General features: G+C 33.3%; 3 protein-coding genes and 1 long non-coding RNA gene across 5 annotated transcripts; 3 read left to right on the top strand and 1 right to left on the bottom strand.

Annotated features, from left to right (window-relative positions):
* The first annotated feature begins 40 nt into the window (after positions 1 to 40).
* Positions 41 to 1,402, top strand: LOC103854594. Its single transcript, XR_630565.3, has 2 exons — positions 41 to 178; positions 762 to 1,402. It is a non-coding gene; the product is annotated as an uncharacterized LOC103854594 (long non-coding RNA).
* A 1,547-nt stretch (positions 1,403 to 2,949) lies between these two features.
* On the bottom strand, positions 2,950 to 5,360 carry LOC103854593 (serine/threonine-protein phosphatase 4 regulatory subunit 3). Its single transcript, XM_009131532.3, has 8 exons — positions 4,914 to 5,360; positions 4,520 to 4,600; positions 4,341 to 4,440; positions 4,190 to 4,274; positions 4,059 to 4,108; positions 3,684 to 3,745; positions 3,290 to 3,349; positions 2,950 to 3,202 (listed from the first exon to the last, which is right to left on the bottom strand). The coding sequence occupies exons 1-8, from the start codon at positions 4,956 to 4,958 to the stop codon at positions 3,098 to 3,100; spliced, it is 588 nt and encodes a 195-aa protein (XP_009129780.1). The 5' UTR covers positions 4,959 to 5,360; the 3' UTR covers positions 2,950 to 3,097.
* A 6,248-nt stretch (positions 5,361 to 11,608) lies between these two features.
* On the top strand, positions 11,609 to 16,512 carry LOC103854592 (beta-D-xylosidase 1). The gene is made up of 7 exons (XM_009131531.3): positions 11,609 to 12,201; positions 12,818 to 13,099; positions 14,205 to 14,374; positions 14,457 to 14,554; positions 14,632 to 14,976; positions 15,064 to 15,477; positions 15,624 to 16,512. The coding sequence occupies exons 1-7, from the start codon at positions 11,782 to 11,784 to the stop codon at positions 16,211 to 16,213; spliced, it is 2,319 nt and encodes a 772-aa protein (XP_009129779.2). The 5' UTR covers positions 11,609 to 11,781; the 3' UTR covers positions 16,214 to 16,512.
* Positions 16,513 to 16,714: 202 nt separating this feature from the next.
* On the top strand, positions 16,715 to 19,128 carry LOC103854591 (protein trichome birefringence-like 4). Of its 2 annotated transcripts, XM_009131530.3 has the most exons (5): positions 16,715 to 17,380; positions 17,453 to 17,648; positions 17,711 to 17,907; positions 17,987 to 18,145; positions 18,661 to 19,128. In XM_009131530.3, exons 1-5 carry the CDS (start codon positions 16,935 to 16,937, stop codon positions 19,019 to 19,021), a joined length of 1,359 nt encoding a protein of 452 aa, XP_009129778.1. In that variant the 5' UTR covers positions 16,715 to 16,934; the 3' UTR covers positions 19,022 to 19,128. The 2 variants fall into 2 exon arrangements, with proteins under 2 accessions (XP_009129778.1, XP_033140535.1); XM_033284644.1 differs by having other exon boundaries at positions 16,715 to 17,648.
* Positions 19,129 to 21,072: the final 1,944 nt, after the last annotated feature.

The raw sequence follows: 21,072 nt of genomic DNA, 5'->3' as shown, positions 1-21,072 counted from the left end.
TCATCTCAAAAACTCATATTGATCCAAACCAAACCACTGTAAAGTTTGTCAATGTACCACAGAGGAAATCAGAAATCGAGCATTCGTTGAACATGGAGCTGCTTATAGTTGTAGAACAGAGCTTGTGTGGTCCGAGAAAACAGTTGTCCCGTTGCCATTTTTGGGAAGAGCTCAAAAAGTAACATATACATATTGTATTTTAAAATTTATATATATATATATATATTAAATTTAAATAATAGTAACGTATAAATATTGTATTTTAAAATTGATATATATATATATATATATATATTAAATGATGTTTTCTACTCATATAGTTTTTGATCATTTGTGTTTATAAAAAAAAATTAATCACTGATAACAAAAATTTTATTGTGGGATTAATAGTTTTAGTAATTTATAATTTTAATAATTTATAATTTTAGTAATTTATAATCGTTTAAGAAAACCAAAATATAACATAAAAAGAAAATTTTAAATTTTTATTTTATAGTAAATATAGTTGTTTAATTTATTTTGCTGATTTAAAATTAAACAAATATGATAGAGAATACACAAATTTTTATTAGTTTTTACTATTCAAAATTTTCATATATACTTTAGTTACATTAGGCAATTCATATGTTTATATACGAGAACAAGATAATATGCTGTTTTGAAAGAAAGAAAAAACTCATTTTAATTGAATGATTGCATATATGTCATTTTGGTTATGTATTTGTAAATGCAAATAAACTATAACGATTTTTTTTTTGCAGGGATCAATAGGAACAACAATTTGGTACACCTTTGATTAAAACTTGTGTATAAATCATCATTTTAAACTTCTCTTTTCTGAAACATGATTTTCTTAAGATAAAATGAATCGGCTATAGAATGAACTATCAATTTATCTTTAACGCTCATGTTGCTGCATGTCAATCAACGAATGCTACTTCTTCTTCAAGAATACATCCTTAGTTAATCAAAAACAATTACGTCTAAATAATCCAAAACAATTACAAGTTAGAAAATAGTTTCTTGTATATTGTGTTCATCAAAAGATCAGTACATAGTTGGTTGTATTAGCTAGACCGTAAGTATAATATAATCCAAGAAACAAAACAAGCGTAGTTCAAGTTGGTGGGTCAATTATTATTATTATATATTGACCAATGTCTAAAATGTTCAAAGAAAAGTTGAAGTAAAGAGACCAATAATCAATAACAATCCGGAAAGAGAAGTGTGGGCAACCTGACTAGATGCTCAATGACTATTATTTGGTGGAGAGTAGACAGACACCCGTGACAATCCGGAAAGAGAAGTTTGTATGTGTAGTCCGATCAATAATATACATATTTTTCAATTTGTTATTCGGTGGAAAATGGCTGATAAAATAAGAGTATTGAATTTAAAGTCATTTGTAACTTGTAAGATTTATAATGGTCTGCAAAAAGTGGTTACTGGAGGATATTTATCCTTAGAATTTAAATAAACCACATGAGTACATGACAATGACAGTATTCTTTGATTAAAACGTGAATTTTACTAACATAAGAATCATAGTCTAAATGATGCACTTACTACGTATTTGTCCACTAACCATAATAAAATCACTGCAGGTAGGAATAAATGTGCGGTAACGATGAAAATTATCTTTAAAAAAAGAAGAAGAAGATAACGATGAAAGTGATCTATTAGCATTTTGGTAGTAAATAAACCTGGTATTTTAATCCAAAAAATAAAAATAAACCTGGTATACATATGTCGTAAATTTTACAAAGATGTGAAAATACTATGAGTTTCGATATACCAATATACCATTGCCTTAGCGATAATAGTGTTGTATTGGCTGTAGCAGTAAGCCAGTAACTAATAGCTTGACTGCGGTGGCAGACGGATCCAAGCATGCATGGACATGACTGTACATACATACAGTGGATGTTCAGATAGAAGATTAAAACAAATCAGGAAAAAAAAATTAAACCTTCAGGTTCTAGAGGCAACTTCATTTACATAATTTGTTTTCTTTTTTAATAATAAAAGTAAAACATTAAGTAAATAATCAAATAATTTTCGGTTTATGTGTATATATATGAACTTCAGCCATAAATTTTTATTTGCAATCGAGCATGTTCTTTCTGACGAATGTGATATCTTTAAGCTACGATGACATTATAGTGGGATATTATGAAATTACAATTCTATAATCAAATCGAGTATTGTTCTAGCTAGTATATGGTCACGGAGTAAGCGTAGAAATTATGTTGAAGACAGAAAAAACTAATGAATTGATGCTCTAAAAAGAACAATAACAAACCATTAAATATTTATTTTTATATTATTTACCAACAATAAAAGAAAAGTCAGATGTAAAATCTCTTTTCCGTAACCTGACCAACTTGATTGGTTTTAGAGAAAATTTGGGAAAATACATTTATATGAGATTCAAATTTGAAAACTACACTACTATTTAATTTCTTTGAAAACCACCCTTTTGTATATATAAAATGCCTAAATTATCCATTCAGATAATTGAAAGCTATTGTAATATACTTTTGTAATCGTGTCATATACTTTTCTATACTACGCATTATTTATATATTACCTTCTCCTTGCAACATAAGATCCAAATATTAAGTTGCAAAAACGAAGAGTACAAAATTTATCAAATCAGCATTCCGTAGGAATATTAGTCCCTGAATTCATCAAACATCCGTGTATTTCCAATGCCTAATTTCCAATGCTGCATAAAGTTCTTCTTTCATGTACCATCATATGTATAAAGTATAACAATTTTAGTCAAAGGAACATTACTAAAAAAATGTATATGACGCACCTGATCTATATAATTCACTTAATAAGGATGTATGCATATTTTGGTTTATAACTTATATGATTTAAGTCTTTATGATTCATTAAGTTATATATGGATTTTAATAAATTTTTAAACATGAGCAACAAAAATACACACGAAACCTAAAACACACATAAATCATTTTGATTTAAATTTGGTTCTTTTTTTTTTAATTTAAATCAAAATGAGGGTAAAATGTCTTTTTACATATAAGAAAATGTAGTTTTCAAAAAATATAGAACAAAGTGTATGCGAATCCTAACTGATGCCCTTGACAATGTTGAACATCATGTGAAGGCAATCAAGTTTTTCCAAGTCCTCACACATTTCAAATACATTCATCAAATTGTCAAAGAACTTAACCTGCATCGAGTATCAGGAAAGAAAGAAGGTTAAGCAAAATATCTTACCAAAAAAAACGTAGAGCTTAGGAAGGCACAAAATACTTACATCCTTCAACATAAGTCCGGCTAACCGCATCTGACCTTTAATGCCACTTTCAGTAACAATCTGCAGGGAAGACGGAAACAAAATACTTGAAATTATCGACAAAGTAGAGACCTAGAATGCCAATTCGGGACATTCATGGTACTGCTTAACACAAGAAACTTCCACAGATAGAAAACACACACTGACGGTATAGTTAAGGATGATAACATACAATTGTAGGCATCCGATAGGTAATCAAGGGAAAAAATAAATAAAGTCTCAACCCTTACAGTAGATATTACAATTAGGGCTGTTTTGTTGCAGTTATCAACACCAATGAGAAATGTAAAGAAGAGCAAAGCATCTTAACTGACCACAATACAAAGAAATCACAAGATGAGTATTATCTTAGAACCTCGAGTATTTGGGGAAGATTAGAAATATCGACATCAGGGAGCTCCCTCAGCTCAGTGCTCACTGTTCAAGCAAAGATGATATTATTGTCAAGCACAAAATTCGTGACAGATTCATAAAAATATACAGTGTTCCTTTATTTATTTCCAAATACTTTAAAGTCCAAATTTTGACAGATGGTGCACAAAATCTGATAACTCTATGCAGGTGAACCTCTTGAACTACTATTACAGAAAAAATGCAAACTTCAAACTCAGACTTATGACACATTTAACAGAATACATATGAGAAAATGAGAAAGCATGTGATAAGAAGAAAATCAGACTAGTACAAGAGTTGAACAAATACTACACATACGGGCAGGAAAAACTCTTACTGTTAAGAGAACTGAAATGTAGATTCCGTTGCATAGTGCATATATGATTCCTGAATACGATGAAGCACCATTTTTGCAGTCAAGAGAATGATCTCCAAAATGGAAGCTCGTCCAAAAGGAAATTCACTTACCATATATGAGAGCATCCCGCAGTCTCTTGAAAGCTCAAAGCCAATTCTGTTGAGCCCTCTGGCTCTCTCCATGAGATAATAGTGTCTGTACATTGACACAGATATCACTTATCCAAACTCAAGGAATAGTTAATAAAACATAAACGGCTACCTTCTTGCTTCCTGTAGATATCATCAGTGCTGATCCGGTGAACGAGCAACGTCTCATGATCATCTTCATCAACCACATATAGACCAAGTTCTTCCGATCTCTGCATTGTGAATCATTTCCATTAAGCTACAAGTCTCTACACTGTAGAATCCTGAGAGCAGGGGAGATATAGAAGAAACCTCCACATAGTCCAAACTGACGAGTCCAGTTCCTCGATCATCCCATTTACCATCTTTGTCCAAGCAATAAACCTTCACTCTCTGAACAATAGCGACAAGTACTGTAAATGTGAGCTCATGAAACTTATAGACTGAACATTTGCTATCAGTTATAGTCAAACAGAACGCAAATCCAGTGAATATCATCTTCGAGATTCTCAGATTCAGAATCGCAGTCGCTGCGTAACTACGATACGAACCAAATCGCAATCGCTGCGTAACTACGAAACAACTAAGAATCGAAGAACCAAGATACGTAGTAGCTAGTCACGAATCTACGAGCACACACGCAGATTCTCATTTTCTCAGTTATCTCTCCCGCACAGGCTAACGAACGAAAAGAAAGAGAGCACACCTGCGTCGAACTAGTGTTGGATTGCGCGTCTCCCGGGGCGGCCATAGCTACCTTTTCCCCCCGCCGTAGATCTCGAATCGAGACGGTGAAGTCAGTACGGTGGCGATTCTTGAGAGTATAAGAGGGAGTAGAGGAGAAGCGGGAGATGAAGTTTGTTGAGGAGGTGACGAGCGAGAGAGAAAATCAACAGAAGAAACTTGTAACGGCCTGTTGACTAAACGTTGACCAAAGAAAGCTTATTGATATTTCTTCTCTCTCTAGTTTCTCTCTCCTCACTTGTAATTGTATGGAATCGATTGTGTTTTCTTTTTTTTTTCGTCTATTATTGTTCCGTTCCTGCGCACAAGCTTCTTCCTAACGCAGTGAAGACCAAGTGGGAAAAACAAACAAAATTAAGCAGAAATATTAAGCATCGATTTTAAATCCTTATATATCAAGTTATCAACTATCCTTAAGGTATATAAGGAAAAAACGGAATATATCATGATAGATTGATTAGTGCTAAACAAACCCCAAACAAACCTAGATTAATTAAGTTAAATAATTTGATTAAAATACAATTAATGTGGATCACCAAACTATAAAAAAGACTTCTCTCTATACCCAACAGGCCTTTTCTAGTTAATGGGTATATAGGCTTTTGTAATGGAGCCCGCTTTAAATTAAGCCCATTAGTGTTTTCCGCAATTGACTGTGAAATAAAACCATATATTAAATGAGAAGCAAGTTTCAACACTATTTTTCATTTTGTAAATAATACTGTATATGTGAATCTTGTGATGTAGTTCATTAACTATGCTACTGTCCTTTTCTAAAAAAATTATTCATAATTTTTTACTTTTCATTTGGTTTTTATATATCTGTTATAAATGATAAAATCTTCCATGAATCATCATAAAATAGTTGTTTAACATATGAGTAACCCTTCAAGAATAATCCTCTTGGTGATTTAATTCCCCTTTTCCTTAAACTTCATCAAAATACTATAGTGTTTTCTTAATTTGTATTGTTTTGAATTGTTTTTGCGAACTTATAAATATCATATATAGATTATGACGTATCGTGTAAAAGGAAGACACCATCAAATAATTAGGACCGGATGTGTTTGAAAGCAATGACCATGCAACCGATGTTTACCCAAACGACAAATCTTTTGATGTCTTATGGATTGGATCATAATTTAAGATTTGTCATCAAATTAGGCTTATCTCGGGCCCATCCTTAGCCTTATCTCTTTTGTCTTTCAGTTATTTTTTCCTTAAAAGTTATATTAAACTATAGTTTTCAGGGGGGGGGCGGGGAATACTACCTTCTATAGAAATCATAAATGTCAATATCGAATTATCGATCAGTATACTTTTTTCATAAACTATATAACTTAGTATATGATCTCAAAGATTTTAGAAAAAAATACAATTTTGATGCACATAAAAATCAATATATAGATAATATGATTAAATGCGATGAGTTGTGTGGATAGAGTGTAACACAATCCGAAAAAGGAATGAGTAGTTAAGATAGAGACATATAGAACTGTGTATTATCATTGGAAGGTTGGAAACAAGAAGACGCATTCTTGCATCAAAGACACGTTACGTTGCCAATTTAATCCTATACAATAACAGGGACATAGATAAAGATATTGTTAGTTGGCAGTGGCTCCAAGCGAACCACAAACCGTTATATCCTGAAACTATCTTTTTCTTTTTCTGTTATTTTGTGATTCACATATATACTATTATCATAAATTTATTTCAAGTTGTATAAGTTTGTCTATAGATATTACTAATTCATCATAAATGCTATTGTTTGTGAATGGATAAAGATGAGTTGTATATCCTCCAAATCTAGTCATCTATATTGCTCGTTGCATATCATGTAACAGACATCAATCAATAATTCGTATTGAGTTTCGAATACTTTTATATATAACCACTGAATGAATTATCGGATTTGAGAAAGATTAGTCTCCTCAAACATTTTTCTGTATATGTTGCGATATATGTATTGGTTGGTGAGATATATTCAACAATTTTTTGACTCGTTAGTATAAATTCCAAATATTTTTGTTGGTATAATATTCCGGCCAGTCTCAAGTTTATGATTAAAAAAAAATGATTACTAACTACACAAATGATACACTACCACAGCTACATATCTAGTTAAAAGTATATATATCAAAAACTATACGAATTATATAATTCACATAACGACATCCATGAACTATCACTAAAAACATGATTTCGATAACCGAAAAGTGTATGAGATTTAGAATTCAACATCTAATGAAAAGTCCGTTAACCAAACTTTTTAAAACAGACAATAACAAACACACATACAAAAGATTAAAAAAAACACCTAGATAAAACATTTAAATGCAACATTATATAACCAATAACATAATTAGAAGTTATCGGATTACAAGTCTGATATATAACGATGATGTTATTATGTGAATTATATAGTTAGTGTAGTTTTATCTAGATATGTAGTGTAGACTACATGGTGTATAGTTCATCTAAGTGTCAATTCTTTTTTCCTTTGAGATATGAACGAGTCATTTATCTTGGGTACGAGTGAATGATGTTTGCTGAAATAGATACGAATCTGTCATGGGTACTATTTTCTGAAAGAAAATGATTTGTTGGGGTGGATTAACACGAATTGACGTGGATTGTGATGCTGACATGGCAAATAAATGTCTTAATCATTACAGGGAAGGAAGTTAATGGAAACGGACCCATCGAATCATTTTTTTTTATTAAAATGGTGGTTCAACTGAAAACGAACCAGCAGGCCATATTGGCGAGTTTGAGTGGCGCCGAGCCGTTATCTGTCCACTGCAGAGAGCAAGAAGTAGTCGCTGCTCTGTGAAACAGCCTGACACATTACCCTTCCACTTTAACACCCACCTGATTCGAGCCTTCGCTCAAACCAGACAAATAATTCTCAGCTAAGAATGGACAGCCCAGAAACATGCCACACAGATCCGACCCGTGGATCGAACCAGTGTTCCACTCGGTCATAAACTCTCGTTACTTAGCTTGACGAATCATATTGAATTCTTTTTATTTATTTTTACTAGTTTTTATAGTATTCAAAATATTATAATATATTTTATAAAAGTATATTAAAACGACCCCTCACATCACCCAATAACCAACTTAGATATATACACACATTGACACACGATTAGAACCGTATTGTTTTGGTAAATATGTAGGTATGCGGTATGCCCTACGCCCCTACATATATCTGCTATAAAATAATAAAATACTTATTTATATTATTTTATTGTTAGATAATCGTGATGGTATTACTGGTATACGAAATTTAGATATCTAGACGACTGCGTAATCCACCTTTCAGAATTTTTTTTTTTTTTGTCATCTGAAGTTTCATATATCACAAAGGTTAATATACTCAGCTTTATTTACTTTGTTATTTACATGTATTAACTGCTAAATCATGGGTTATCTTTTTGTTCTGTTGAAGGAGTTAATCATTTACTGTCGTGAGGTATGATTTGATATATCGCCGTCCATTAGTTTTATAACTTTCATCACCCACCGGCGCATTTCTTTATGTACTTTATATAGTTTTTTATTTATTTCTCCATCATTTCATGTTTATGGGTTTTATTAACTAGAAACTTTGGTACGTAGTTAAACTATAACTTCAATGGAATTTATAATCCATAATCTTATATGTATGTGGAGTCAAGTTCTAGTTAGTGTTTGTGCATTTTTAGTTTTCAGAAAATAAAGTTTAATATTTATAGCTGTAATGTTTATCCTTCAGAAAGAAGCCAAACTCCTGATTTGTAAATTGTACATTTATACAAAAGGTATTAACTGCTACTTCTGGAAGAAAATAAATAACCAAAGTAAAATGAAGCTTGAAGACTCACGAGAGAGTGTTTTTTTGTTGGGCATCACGTGTGTGTGAAGCTTTTTTGGTTGCTCAGACCACTTGTGAACTCTACACAGTTAAAATCATTCCACCAATCCCATTTCAGATTCCTTTTATTATTTATTATTCTGAAGTTGTTAAAACTTAAAACACAAGTCAGTTTTTTTCTTCCCGTAGCACTTAACCTTACCAACCGTGTGCGACACGTTGTTTTGATTCATTAGGTAAAAATAAGACGAAATTTTTGGGAGTAAGATAGTTCTGAAGCAAAAAATAATATACAAATATGGTAAGTACATTTATATGAAAAGGAGAAGTACAATACTCTGTCTCCATTTAGATTATATATATCCTATCTCTATGTTCACAAATGAATTATATAGCCTATATGTTTGTATCAAGTCCAAATTATTATAAAATATTGGGTAACTTATATAGAAAAACAACATATAACTATGTGTCTACACTAAACTGCTTATAATTTACGTACGAGATATAAATATATATGATGTTTCAAAACACTCATTTTGGTTGAATGATTGCATATACTTATAAATAGGGAATGGTTGCATGCATACATATCATTTTGGTTATATAAGCAACAACAACAATAATCATCAAAGGAGCCACTTTGTACAGCGATATTGATGCAGTGGGACTAACAATTTGATACACCTTGATTGATTAATTTGTGTATAAATGTGTTTTCTAACCATTGTTTTCAAAAACATGACTTTCTTAAAATAATACTTCCTCTGTTCCTAAATATACGATATTTAGGTAAAAACATACATATTAAGAAAATTACTTTTTGTCTAGAAAGTATCATTAAAACTATAAATTAATGGTATTTAACCAATTACAAAATAGACTATTAAACTATGATTGGATACACAGTTTTTAATAAAGTAAAAGTTACCTAGAAAAATGAAAACATATTATATATTGCAACATCAAAATTCTGTAAAACATTCTACTTTTACGAACATATGGAGTATGAGTTGACTATTGAATGAGCTATCAACCATCAATCTATCGTTAACGCTCATCTTGTTAGCATGTCAATCAACGAATAAACATTTAGTTAGTCATAAACAAAATAAGTACGTTTTAAATAATCCCAAACAATTACAAGTTAAAAAATAGTTTGCTGTATATTGTGTTCATTACAACTGCTACGTAGTTGGTTGTCTACTTGTATTAGCTACACCGCAAGTATAATCCAAGAAACAAAACAAGCGTAGTTTAAGTTGATGAGTCAATTTTTATTATTATTGATCAATGCCTAAAAAGTTCAAAGGAAAAAGAGACCAATAATCAATAACAACCCGGAAAGAGAGTGTGGGCAACATGACTAGATGCTGAATGACTATGATTTGGTGGAGAGTCGGCACCCGTGACAACCTTCTCTCCGTGTCTCTCAGCTTTTTAGGTCTTACGTTTCATTTTTAAATTTAATTTTCATACCTACAACTAAATGTGTATACGGTTCTATATACATTGTTTTGTATTTCTCTTTCTATTTTAACCATTTTCTTCCGAGGTCATCGTTTCGTGTGGCCATGCCCTTGTTGGTGTGGCTTTTGTTCCCATGCCTATGCAACAAATCGTATGTATATAATATTACGTGCTACCAACCTTAGCTTTTCCACCGGGGAACAATAATTCTTTACATATATTTTAAGTTTTTAACAAACTAATTTATTAAAAAAGCACTGATAGTGTATATCCCAAGATACTTCGGAATTAACTTGGCAGAGTATATATCAATAATATAAATAGTTGTTAATTTATAAATTATTATATAGTTAAACAGTTAGTACTTTTATATAGATACTAGTATTTTGTATGTGTAGTCCATCAATAATATAAATTATTGTATAGTTAAACATAGTTTTTACCAATAATATAAATGGTAGTCCTATCAATAATATAAATTCTTATATAGTTATACATAATTTTATCAAAAAATAATAAACATACTTTTTTTTTTTTTTTTTAACTAAATTACGATACCATTTCTGAATAAAGTTAGATTGTTTTACAGACCTAGAAGGATGGAAAATGATAGCCTGAGAATATTACATATAAGGAATGAAACAGATGTGAAGCGAGCAGATTTTTGAGTAGTTCCATTTGCTTAGCGTTGAACTCTATCAAACCAAATGGTGAGGTACGTCTCTTGTTGCTGTCTTGTTGAAGTGGAAAGTCTCTGATCCTATCAATAATATAAACTGTTATGTAGTTATGCATAAGTTTATAAAAAAACATAGTTTTTAATTTGTCATTCGGTAGACAATGGCTGATAAAATAAGAGTATTAAGATTCCTCCATTAAATTTAAAGTCACATGTAAGCTGTATAATGGTGTGCAAAAAATGATTGGAGGATATTTATCTATCAGAAATTTGATAATCTACATGACTATGATAATTTTCTTTGATTAAAATGTGAATATTACTAACATTAATATCATATCATTGTTCTAGACTTCGAGCTAGTATAATGGTCACGGAGAAAACGTAGAAATTGTGGTATTTTTTTAGAATATGTAGAAATTATATATGCTGAAGAAAGAAAAAACTAATTGAAGTTTAAGAAAAAGAAGAACAATTAACTATTAAATATTACAGTTACAAGAAAAAAGTAACAGTTAATATGTTTCTTTCAGAAAGAACTAATAAATTTTTGTTTTAAATTATATACCAAAAAGAAAAGAAAAGTCTGATATATATATATATATCTCTTTTCCGTAACCTGACCAACTTGATTGTTTTATCTTTTATCTTATTCATGTTACAAAGAGTCGCTTACGGCTTATCCTTTGTCACCAATTTTGCCAAAGAAACTTCTCTATAAATATCCCCATTCACTTTCTTTCCCATGAAACTAAAAACACACAAACATCACAAGTTATACATATAAACACACACATATACAACACAGATATATATAAGATGTTTTGTAATAATAATTCATTATTAACCGGCAACAAAGTCGTAGGTGTACTTGTATTCCTCTTATGCTTGGTTCACTCATCAGAGTCACTACGGCCACTGTTTGCATGCGACCCGGCAAACGGGTTAACCCGAACACTCCGGTTCTGTCGCGTCAATGTACCGGTCCACGCGAGGGTTCAAGATTTGATCGGACGGCTCACGTTGCAGGAGAAGATCCGCCTCCTCGTCAACAATGCCGCCGCTGTGCCACGCCTCGGTATTGGAGGCTATGAGTGGTGGTCCGAGGCTCTCCACGGAGTTTCTGACGTTGGTCCCGGTGCTAAGTTCGGTGGTGCATTTCCCGGTGCCACCAGCTTCCCTCAGGTCATCACCACCGCAGCTTCTTTCAATCAGTCTCTATGGGAAGAGATCGGACGGGTGAGTATTAGAAATACTATGCTAATTTCTTATTAAAAAATATAATGCTAATTAAAGAAGATATATCTTAGAAAATGAGAATTTTTTTTTTTTTTTTTTAACATTGAGAGTTCTAAATTTTATGATTTCTTTACGTGAAAAAACAACATCGACATCAACATCGTATAGCGGGTACACTAGACTGACTTTTATAGAGCGGGATGATCTATGTTTATATTTTTTTTGTCAACTTATATATTTTATTTATTTCTTTGAATTTTATAATTCACATGTTTTTTATCTGACTGCGACATGAGTGAGTCAGACATGTAAGGTTAGAAAGAAAATTCTAAACCAAAATAATAATAATATATTGTATTAAACAGAAATTTACTTTTGATAAAGGTTTTATATCTTATACGCGTAGTATACTTTTATACTATCTGCGATATTTAATAATTAATATGGTCATGATGGGCAAGCTAGCTATAACCAGCGGATAAAAAAACATGTATATACGGATAATTTATATTTCTCTTAATAAAACAAAGCAAATGTGTATGTAGGAATATCTTAATTAGGATTACTAAAAAGGAATATATTAATTAGAATTACCATGATTTAAAATAAATAATAGGTGGTGTCTGATGAGGCAAGAGCTATGTACAATGGAGGCGTGGCCGGTTTGACGTATTGGAGCCCAAATGTGAATATACTGAGGGACCCACGTTGGGGCCGAGGCCAGGAAACTCCCGGAGAAGATCCTGTTGTCGCCGGAAAATACGCCGCCAGCTACGTCCGGGGACTTCAGGGAAACGGCGCCGGCAACCGCCTCAAAGTCGCCGCATGTTGCAAGCATTACACTGCTTATGATCTTGATAACTGGAATGGGGTCGACCGTTTTCATTTCAACGCCAAGGTATAAATCTTATACTATTATACACTATCTATATTACATATTTATGTGTGTTTTGAAGTTTTGACTGCATGTTTAATTTCAAATGTATATTCGTTTTCATGTCAACGCCAAGGTATAAATCTTATACTGTTATACACTATCTATGTTATATATTTATGCGTGTTTTGAAGTTTTAATTGCATGTTTAATTTCAAATATATATTTTTACAACTGAAAATGTAAAAATCTTTAATGAAACGCTTATATAATTGGTTAGATATAAATGCTTAACTTCTTTTGTTGGTCGAAGAATGCCAATTACTTCTTAAATGTAAGATATTCTAATTAAATTTTGTGGGAATAGAAGAGAACTCGTGAGTCAATCTTTTTCTTACATCTTATAAAAAATTTAATTTAATATATTTTCAAATTTCTGTGGTGTTTTCAAAATATGAAAATGAAAACAAAATATTTGATTTTTTTTGCTGAAAAATGTAAATTTACGTTCTAAAATTAGAAAGCTCTATTTATATCGTTTTCTGTTATTTAAAGCTCCAGCCTCCATCTAAAAACGACTTGGATGTGACTGGATTCGTTTTCTTGGAAGGCTTATCGTCTTTTATCTCATTTCATGATCAGATTCGTTAAATTCAGAAAATAGCTCATATCTAGATATGTTTCAATCTCTATTCTAATTATAGTTCCGTATAATATGCGTCACTTCGTTATCTTGCAAAAGACTTTTCATCCACTGAACTGAATTTAGTATAAAGTAGGCAAAATGTGTTTATATAGTAATATGTATGCGTGTCACAGTCAGACAAACAAAACACTGGTTTAACATTATATACCAGCTAAGCCAATAGGCAGCGTGACTTTCAGTGATGTGGCATGTGCATAGTCGTATTCGTATGCTGTAGTTGTGGTGGAGAATCTTATCCTTATTGGTCATGTGGACCAACTATTTTCTTCTTCTAAGCATATCATAACAAAAGAAAAGATTCGTTTTCTAGCATAATAATTCAAAACATAATAGTCTATTAGAAAACTCATGATTGATGTTGCTAATTAATTTAGATAGCTAATGGGTTCAATTATTTAATTAATAAGTTGATGATGGATATAGGTCACCAAACAAGATTTAGAGGACACATACAACGTGCCATTCAAATCATGTGTTTACGAGGGAAAGGTCGCAAGTGTTATGTGCTCTTACAATCAAGTAAACGGAAAGCCTACTTGTGCTGATGAAAATCTCTTAAAGAACACTATTCGTGGTCAATGGCGTCTCAATGGGTAAGATTAAAAGTCATTGTAATCAACAGTTCATATTCATTTGACCCCTTCTCATACATCAGCTTAATGTAAATACATGCAGGTACATTGTATCAGACTGTGACTCTGTAGATGTTTTCTTCAACCAACAACACTATACCACAACTCCTGAGGAAGCTGCAGCTGCCTCCATCAAAGCTGGTAAGTTGTTTTCCACCATCCATGGATGTTTCAAACCGTTGACTACTTTGATGACAAAACATCATGTCGTATTGCAGGTCTAGACTTGGACTGCGGGCCGTTTTTGGCGATATTTACAGAAGGAGCGGTGAAGAAAGGATTGTTAACAGAGAATGACGTAAATTTAGCACTTGCTAATACCATAACGGTCCAGATGAGACTTGGTATGTTTGATGGAAATCTTGGACCATACGCCAATCTTGGGCCTAGAGATGTTTGTACACCCGCCCATCAACATTTAGCCCTTGAAGCAGCTCATCAAGGAATTGTTCTTCTCAAAAACTCTGGCCGGTCTCTACCACTCTCTCCTAGGCGCCACCGCACCATCGCCGTAATTGGACCTAACTCCGACGTCACTGAGACCATGATTGGAAACTATGCAGGTAGACAAGAAAATCCACTAAACTTGCATAATATTATCAGTTACATAATATAATACTAACTTTGTTTATGTATTTTTGGGTTGTTAGGGAAAGCATGCGCCTATACGTCACCGTTACAAGGAATCTCAAGATACGCAAAGACACTTCACCAAGAAGGTTGTGCTGGTGTGGCTTGTGCCGGGAGTCAAGGATTTGGCGCAGCCGAGGCGGCAGCACGTCAAGCAGACGCAACAGTTCTTGTAATGGGACTGGACCAGTCGATAGAGGCAGAGACACGAGATCGAACCGGGCTGCTCTTACCGGGTTACCAACAAAACCTTGTGACACGTGTGGCTCAGGCCTCTAGAGGTCCAGTCATTCTAGTACTTATGAGTGGTGGACCCGTCGATGTATCCTTCGCTAAGAATGATCCACGTGTCGCTGCCATCATTTGGGCCGGGTATCCGGGTCAAGCGGGTGGAGCTGCTATTGCTGATATCATTTTTGGTGCTGCTAATCCTGGTATGTTCTTGATCTAATTAAATAAATTTAGTAGATTTATTTTCTATATTGGTAACTTCATAATCACATTTGTTTTCTTTTATCATAATCACATTTCATAATTTCTTGTTAACTAATATTAGATATGTTTATGTCTCTTATGATAGGAGGTAAACTACCAATGACATGGTATCCACAAGATTACGTGACAAAACTGCCAATGACAATAATGGCTATGAGAGCATCTGGAAACTACCCAGGAAGGACATACAGATTTTACAAAGGTCTAGTGGTGTTTCCATTTGGATTCGGTTTAAGTTACACTACCTTCACTCACACTCTGGCTCAAAGCCCACTAGCCCAATTATCAGTTTCACCCTACAAACTCAACACTGCCATTTTCAACTCTTCATCTAACTCCATCAAAGTGTCTCATGCCAACTGTGGAACGTTCCCAAAAATGCCCCTCCACGTTGAAGTGTCAAACACCGGTGAATTGGATGGAACTCACACGGTGTTTGTGTTTGCCGAGCCACCAGAGAATGGGATAAAAGGATTGGGTGTGAACAAGCAGTTGGTAGCGTTTGAGAAGGTTCATGTCACGGCAGGGTCAAAACGCACCGTTCAAGTCGATATTGAGGCTTGCAAGCATCTTGGTGTAGTGGATGAGCATGGGATGAGGAGAATCCCAATGGGTGAACATAAATTACACATTGGTGAGATTAAACACACTATATTGGTCCAACCGCAGCTTTGACTGATGCATATAAAAGAAAGAAACAACAAATAAGGACAATCTCTTAACGAAGTGGAATGTCTCTGATTTATATTATAAGATAGAGAGATAGGTTATTTTCTTGTGAAATTACACAAGAAAGGTTTTAATCCATAAGGAAGCACCAAAGGCTAGCTTCTTGGATGTGTGTGTTTTTCTTTAATTTTATTTTCGTGTCAATTGCCAAATGTATTATAACTTGTAGCTCCCAAAATGTAAAAGGAGCTCTTGTAAGATGTCGAAACTAAAAAAAACTGAAAATAAATGACAGATTTGAGTAATGGTATCTTTATATTATATGGTTTATAAGGAAACTAACAGTTTGAGCTTGCAATCATTTTTTGTGGTTGATGGGTCTGGTTTAACAAAACAACTTCTTTTGTGTGGATTCTTGTGATCACTTTTAGGTATATTTCCTCTTCAATATGGTCTAATTTCATGGTAGTCAATAATATAATTCACAACAAACAAAGTGAAAATGTAAAAGAGGGGCTGTTAATGACTTTTACTCAACTGCTTAAATAGGGAAAACACAATAAAAAGCTCGTTTAAATTCCAACCGTTGGATCTCCCTTTTCCCTCCAAAGAGAGATCAAATCAAATACCAACCGTTGGATCTCGTTCTTATCTCTGTTTCTTTCTTATCTTTCCCCAGAAAACAGAGACAAGAACAAAGAAGATCGTGAGAGACGTTACGTTTACAATGGCGGATCTAAAGAACCTCTTCCTCATCACGAAACACCCGTCAACGACACAGATCCTCCTAACGTCTCTCTTCTTCATCTCTCTCTTCCTCCTCTCCTCTTCCCCTCTCCCAGACTTCTCCCACTCGCTCATCGTCTCCAGCTTCACCTCTCGCCTCCTCACCGCCGCGAACTTCTTCTCCTCCTCGAGCGCTTCCGACTCAAACACTCTCTACTCCGTTTCTCCTTCAAGTATCCGAGTCAACAACGAGTCCAAGAAGATGGATAAAGAACTCACTTCTTGCGACATATTCGACGGAGCTTGGGTCTCCGACGACTCCGACCCCGTCTACCTTCCCGGTTACTGTCCTTACGTCGAAGACAAGTTCAACTGCTTCAAAAACGGCAGACCCGACTCTGGCTTCCTCCGTCACCGGTGGCAACCTCACGGATGCTCTGTTCCAAGGTCAGTTCTTTGTTTTTCCAGTAAAATTACTATTCTACCCTTCCCTTGTGACTCTGTTTTTTTTTTCCTTAGATTCGATGGGGAGAAGATGCTTGAGATTCTGAGAGGGAAGAGGCTTGTCTTCGTTGGAGACTCTTTAAACAGAAACATGTGGGAGTCTCTCGTTTGTTCACTTAGGTCAACTCTGGAAGACAAGAACAGAGTCTCTAGGGTTTTTGTAAAACAGAGCAATCTCCACAACGAAGGCTTCTACGGTTTCAGATTCAAAGTAAGTAATCTTCACAATTATTCGTTTTTGGATCCTTTTGATGTGTGTGTTATATTTTGAAGGACTTTGAGTGCTCTATAGACTTCATCAAGTCACCGTTCCTAGTTCAAGAATCAGAGGTTTTAGATGCGTACGGGAAGAGAAAAGAGACGCTGAGGCTTGACGTGATCCAAGAATCGATCACGAAGATTTACAGAAACGCAGATATTGTTGTGTTCAACACTGGTCACTGGTGGACTCACCAGAAAACCAATGAAGGGTATGAAACAAAAGATAAGCTTTAATCTGTTATTTTGTAATGATGTGTCTTTTAATTGAGTTTTTGAATTTTTTTTCAGGAAAGATTACTTCCAGGAGGGGGATAGAGTTTATGAAAAGTTGGAAGTGAAAGAAGCTTACACGAAAGCTCTTCGTACTTGGGCTGATTGGGTTGATTCCAGTATCAACAGTACTAGAACCAGAGTCTTCTTCGTTGGTTACTCTTCTTCTCATTTTAGGTGAGATTAGGTTTCTTGCGTACCAAGTAATCTCTGTTTTTTGGTTTGAATGCATGAGAGTAGGAGGAAATAGAGTTTAGGATTTAGTGTGGGGAAGAGTTTTATTCTCATTTCAGGTAAGATTAGGTTTCTTGCGATCCAAGTAATCTCTGTTTTTTGGTTTGAATGCATGAGAGTAGGAGGCAACAGAGTTTAGGGTTTAGTGTGGGAAAGAGTTTTATTCTCATTTCAGGTATGATTAGGTTTCTTGCGTCCCAAGTAATCTATGTTTTTTTTTGGTTTGAATGCATGAAGTAAGAGGAAACAGAGTTAAGGGTGGGAAAGTTTTCTCATTTCTGGTAAGATTAGGTTACTTGCGTCCCAAGCATCACTGTTTTTATGTTTGAATGCATTAAAAGTAGGAGGAAACGAGTTTAGGATTAGATCCCAAGCAATCTTTGTTTCACCTATGCTTAGGGTTTAGTTTGTGGAAGAGAGTTTTGTTGTATCTCAGGCAATCTCTCTTTTGACTGCAGGAAAGGGGCGTGGAACGCAGGAGGGCAATGCGACGGAGAAACAAGGCCGATAGAGAACGAGACGTACACGGGAGGGTATCCATGGATGATGAAAGTGGTGGAGTCAGTGATCTCGGACATGAAAACGCCTGTGTTTTACATGAACATCACGAAGATGACTTGGTATCGAACCGATGGTCACCCTTCGGTTTACAGACAGCCTGTGGATGCCCGAGGAAGTTCTCCTGCAAGTGGAATGTTCCAAGATTGTAGCCACTGGTGCCTACCTGGAGTTCCTGACTCATGGAACCAGCTTCTGTATGCTACTCTGCTAGTCTCAAGTGGTTCCTTGCCTTACAGGTCTCTTGGAACTCTCTTATAAGAGGGTGCTCTTACTTTCTTTTTGATTAGCCACTCGTTTGTTGATCTTTGCAAGCTTTACTTTTGTTTTTGTAAGACTATATACTTTTTATAATATAGCATCGCGATTCCTAATACTTTTTATAATTGTTATATACTTTTATCAAAACTTTTTTTAATCTGCTTATGTTTATCTAATTCATCCTAAGGATTTGCTTTTCTATTTTGGTTAATTCATCCTAGAAATTTTGTTGGATAGAAGTTATGATAACACAAAAGAGAACTTACAAACTAGAGAGTCGAGAAAGTATACACATTTAATCATCTTGTTTGGTATTAATATCAATTATTAGAATGTCATTTTAATAATTCAAAAACACGAAAAATAAATTTCATCACAAGAAATCATTTGAAGACAAATTATGTTAAGTTTCATGAGCTTTTTACTTAAAATCAATTGGTGTTTCACTAGATTGTCCTAAGTTTCTTATATAATAGTCATGTCTCATAGAAATCCTCAATACAGAAGTTTTATATTCTCAGATGTCTTTTCGTAATAATATTTTCCACTATTTATTTCGACAATATCTCAGTCTAATATTCAGTTCGGACCGGCTGGACCTTTCAGGTTAGGCTGTTTAAGATTGATCAGACCTCATTCAATGAGCCGATCGATTTCAGTTTAGTTGGGCATCGCGGGTTCAGGCTTCGAAACAATGTTAATTAGAGCTTATTATAAACTTTCAACTTAAAAACAATTGGCCATGACTGTAATATTTATATATTATTTTAGTAGTTGTTCAACTAATGACTTGGGATTTTCATTCATTCTTTAACATCTTCTCTCATGAACAAGCGTAGGCAATCACGGGAACAACATCCACAAGGTGGTTTGACATCAAGTGGCTCTGATATCATATTAAGTTTATATATTTTATATGTTAGTATGTCCAATCCAAATTTTCAGAGCTTTATATTTTCTTGTTGTATTACGACTTTGCACTGTCTGAGTAGTGATTGGGCAGGGCCGGTATAAAATACAATTAAAATTTGACTTGCACGTCTGTGCGGGTAGTTTTTTATTTCATAAAAGTATAACTTTACTATTATCGCAAACATTTTAAATATATGATTTACATTTTAGTGTTATATATTGTGTAACTCTATAATCTTATTGGTTATGTTTCTTATTTGACATTATTTATATATAATTATTTACGTATTATATTTTACTTTCTTATTAATTGTTATTATATACTAATATATTTTTCGGTTCGGTACAATAAATTCATAATATTAAATAATCAAACAGAGAACTTCCTTCAAAAAGATACTTTTTAATTTCTACAGTTTGTATACAGTATATTTTAAATTTTTATTTAGTTATACTATGGAAAATATATTTGTTCATGATAATTTATATTTTCAAGTTGTATTTAAAAATATATTTTAGCATCTATTATTTTATTATATTTCTGGATTTTATATGTAAATACATTTTTCAGTTTAAGTAATTTAGTCCTATTGTTTTTATTAACTTTAATTTTCAAAATATTATACCACTTTGATTTTACATCATAATTTTCTTGTGTTGCATTTTTAAAACATTATAATTTAGCGTCTATGATTTCGTCATTAGTAAAATTATTATTTGAGTTTCAAATATTTATTTTCAAAATGTTGGTCAAGAGAAATTTAGAAAATTACCCAACTATTTTGAGCTTGGAAAATTATATGACTTTTGACTTTTTTGTTACTAAAATAATTCAATATTTATTTGAAAAAACTTCAATTTTTGGTAAGATTTTTTTAATTTTCTCAGAATATTTTTTATGATTAAAAAATAAACACTAAACTTATAGTTAAAACTTATTTCTTATTAGTATCTTTAATGAATTATTAAATTTTCAAATAGCATATTTTGTAGGGAAATTGCCACAAATACCACATTCATAGTACCACTTTTCATGTTTACACTAACCACTTTTACCCTCACTTTTAATGAAGGGTAAAATACAATTATACCCTTAGGGTTAACTAATCTAGACTTAGGGTTTAGAGTTGAGGAGTGGG

This window comes from Brassica rapa, chromosome A02 (genome assembly GCF_000309985.2).
Source record: "Brassica rapa cultivar Chiifu-401-42 chromosome A02, CAAS_Brap_v3.01, whole genome shotgun sequence".
Lineage (NCBI taxonomy): Eukaryota > Viridiplantae > Streptophyta > Magnoliopsida > Brassicales > Brassicaceae > Brassica > Brassica rapa.
The sequence above is the reverse complement of the archived record's forward strand: the minus strand, read 5'-3'. Positions and strand labels throughout refer to the sequence as shown.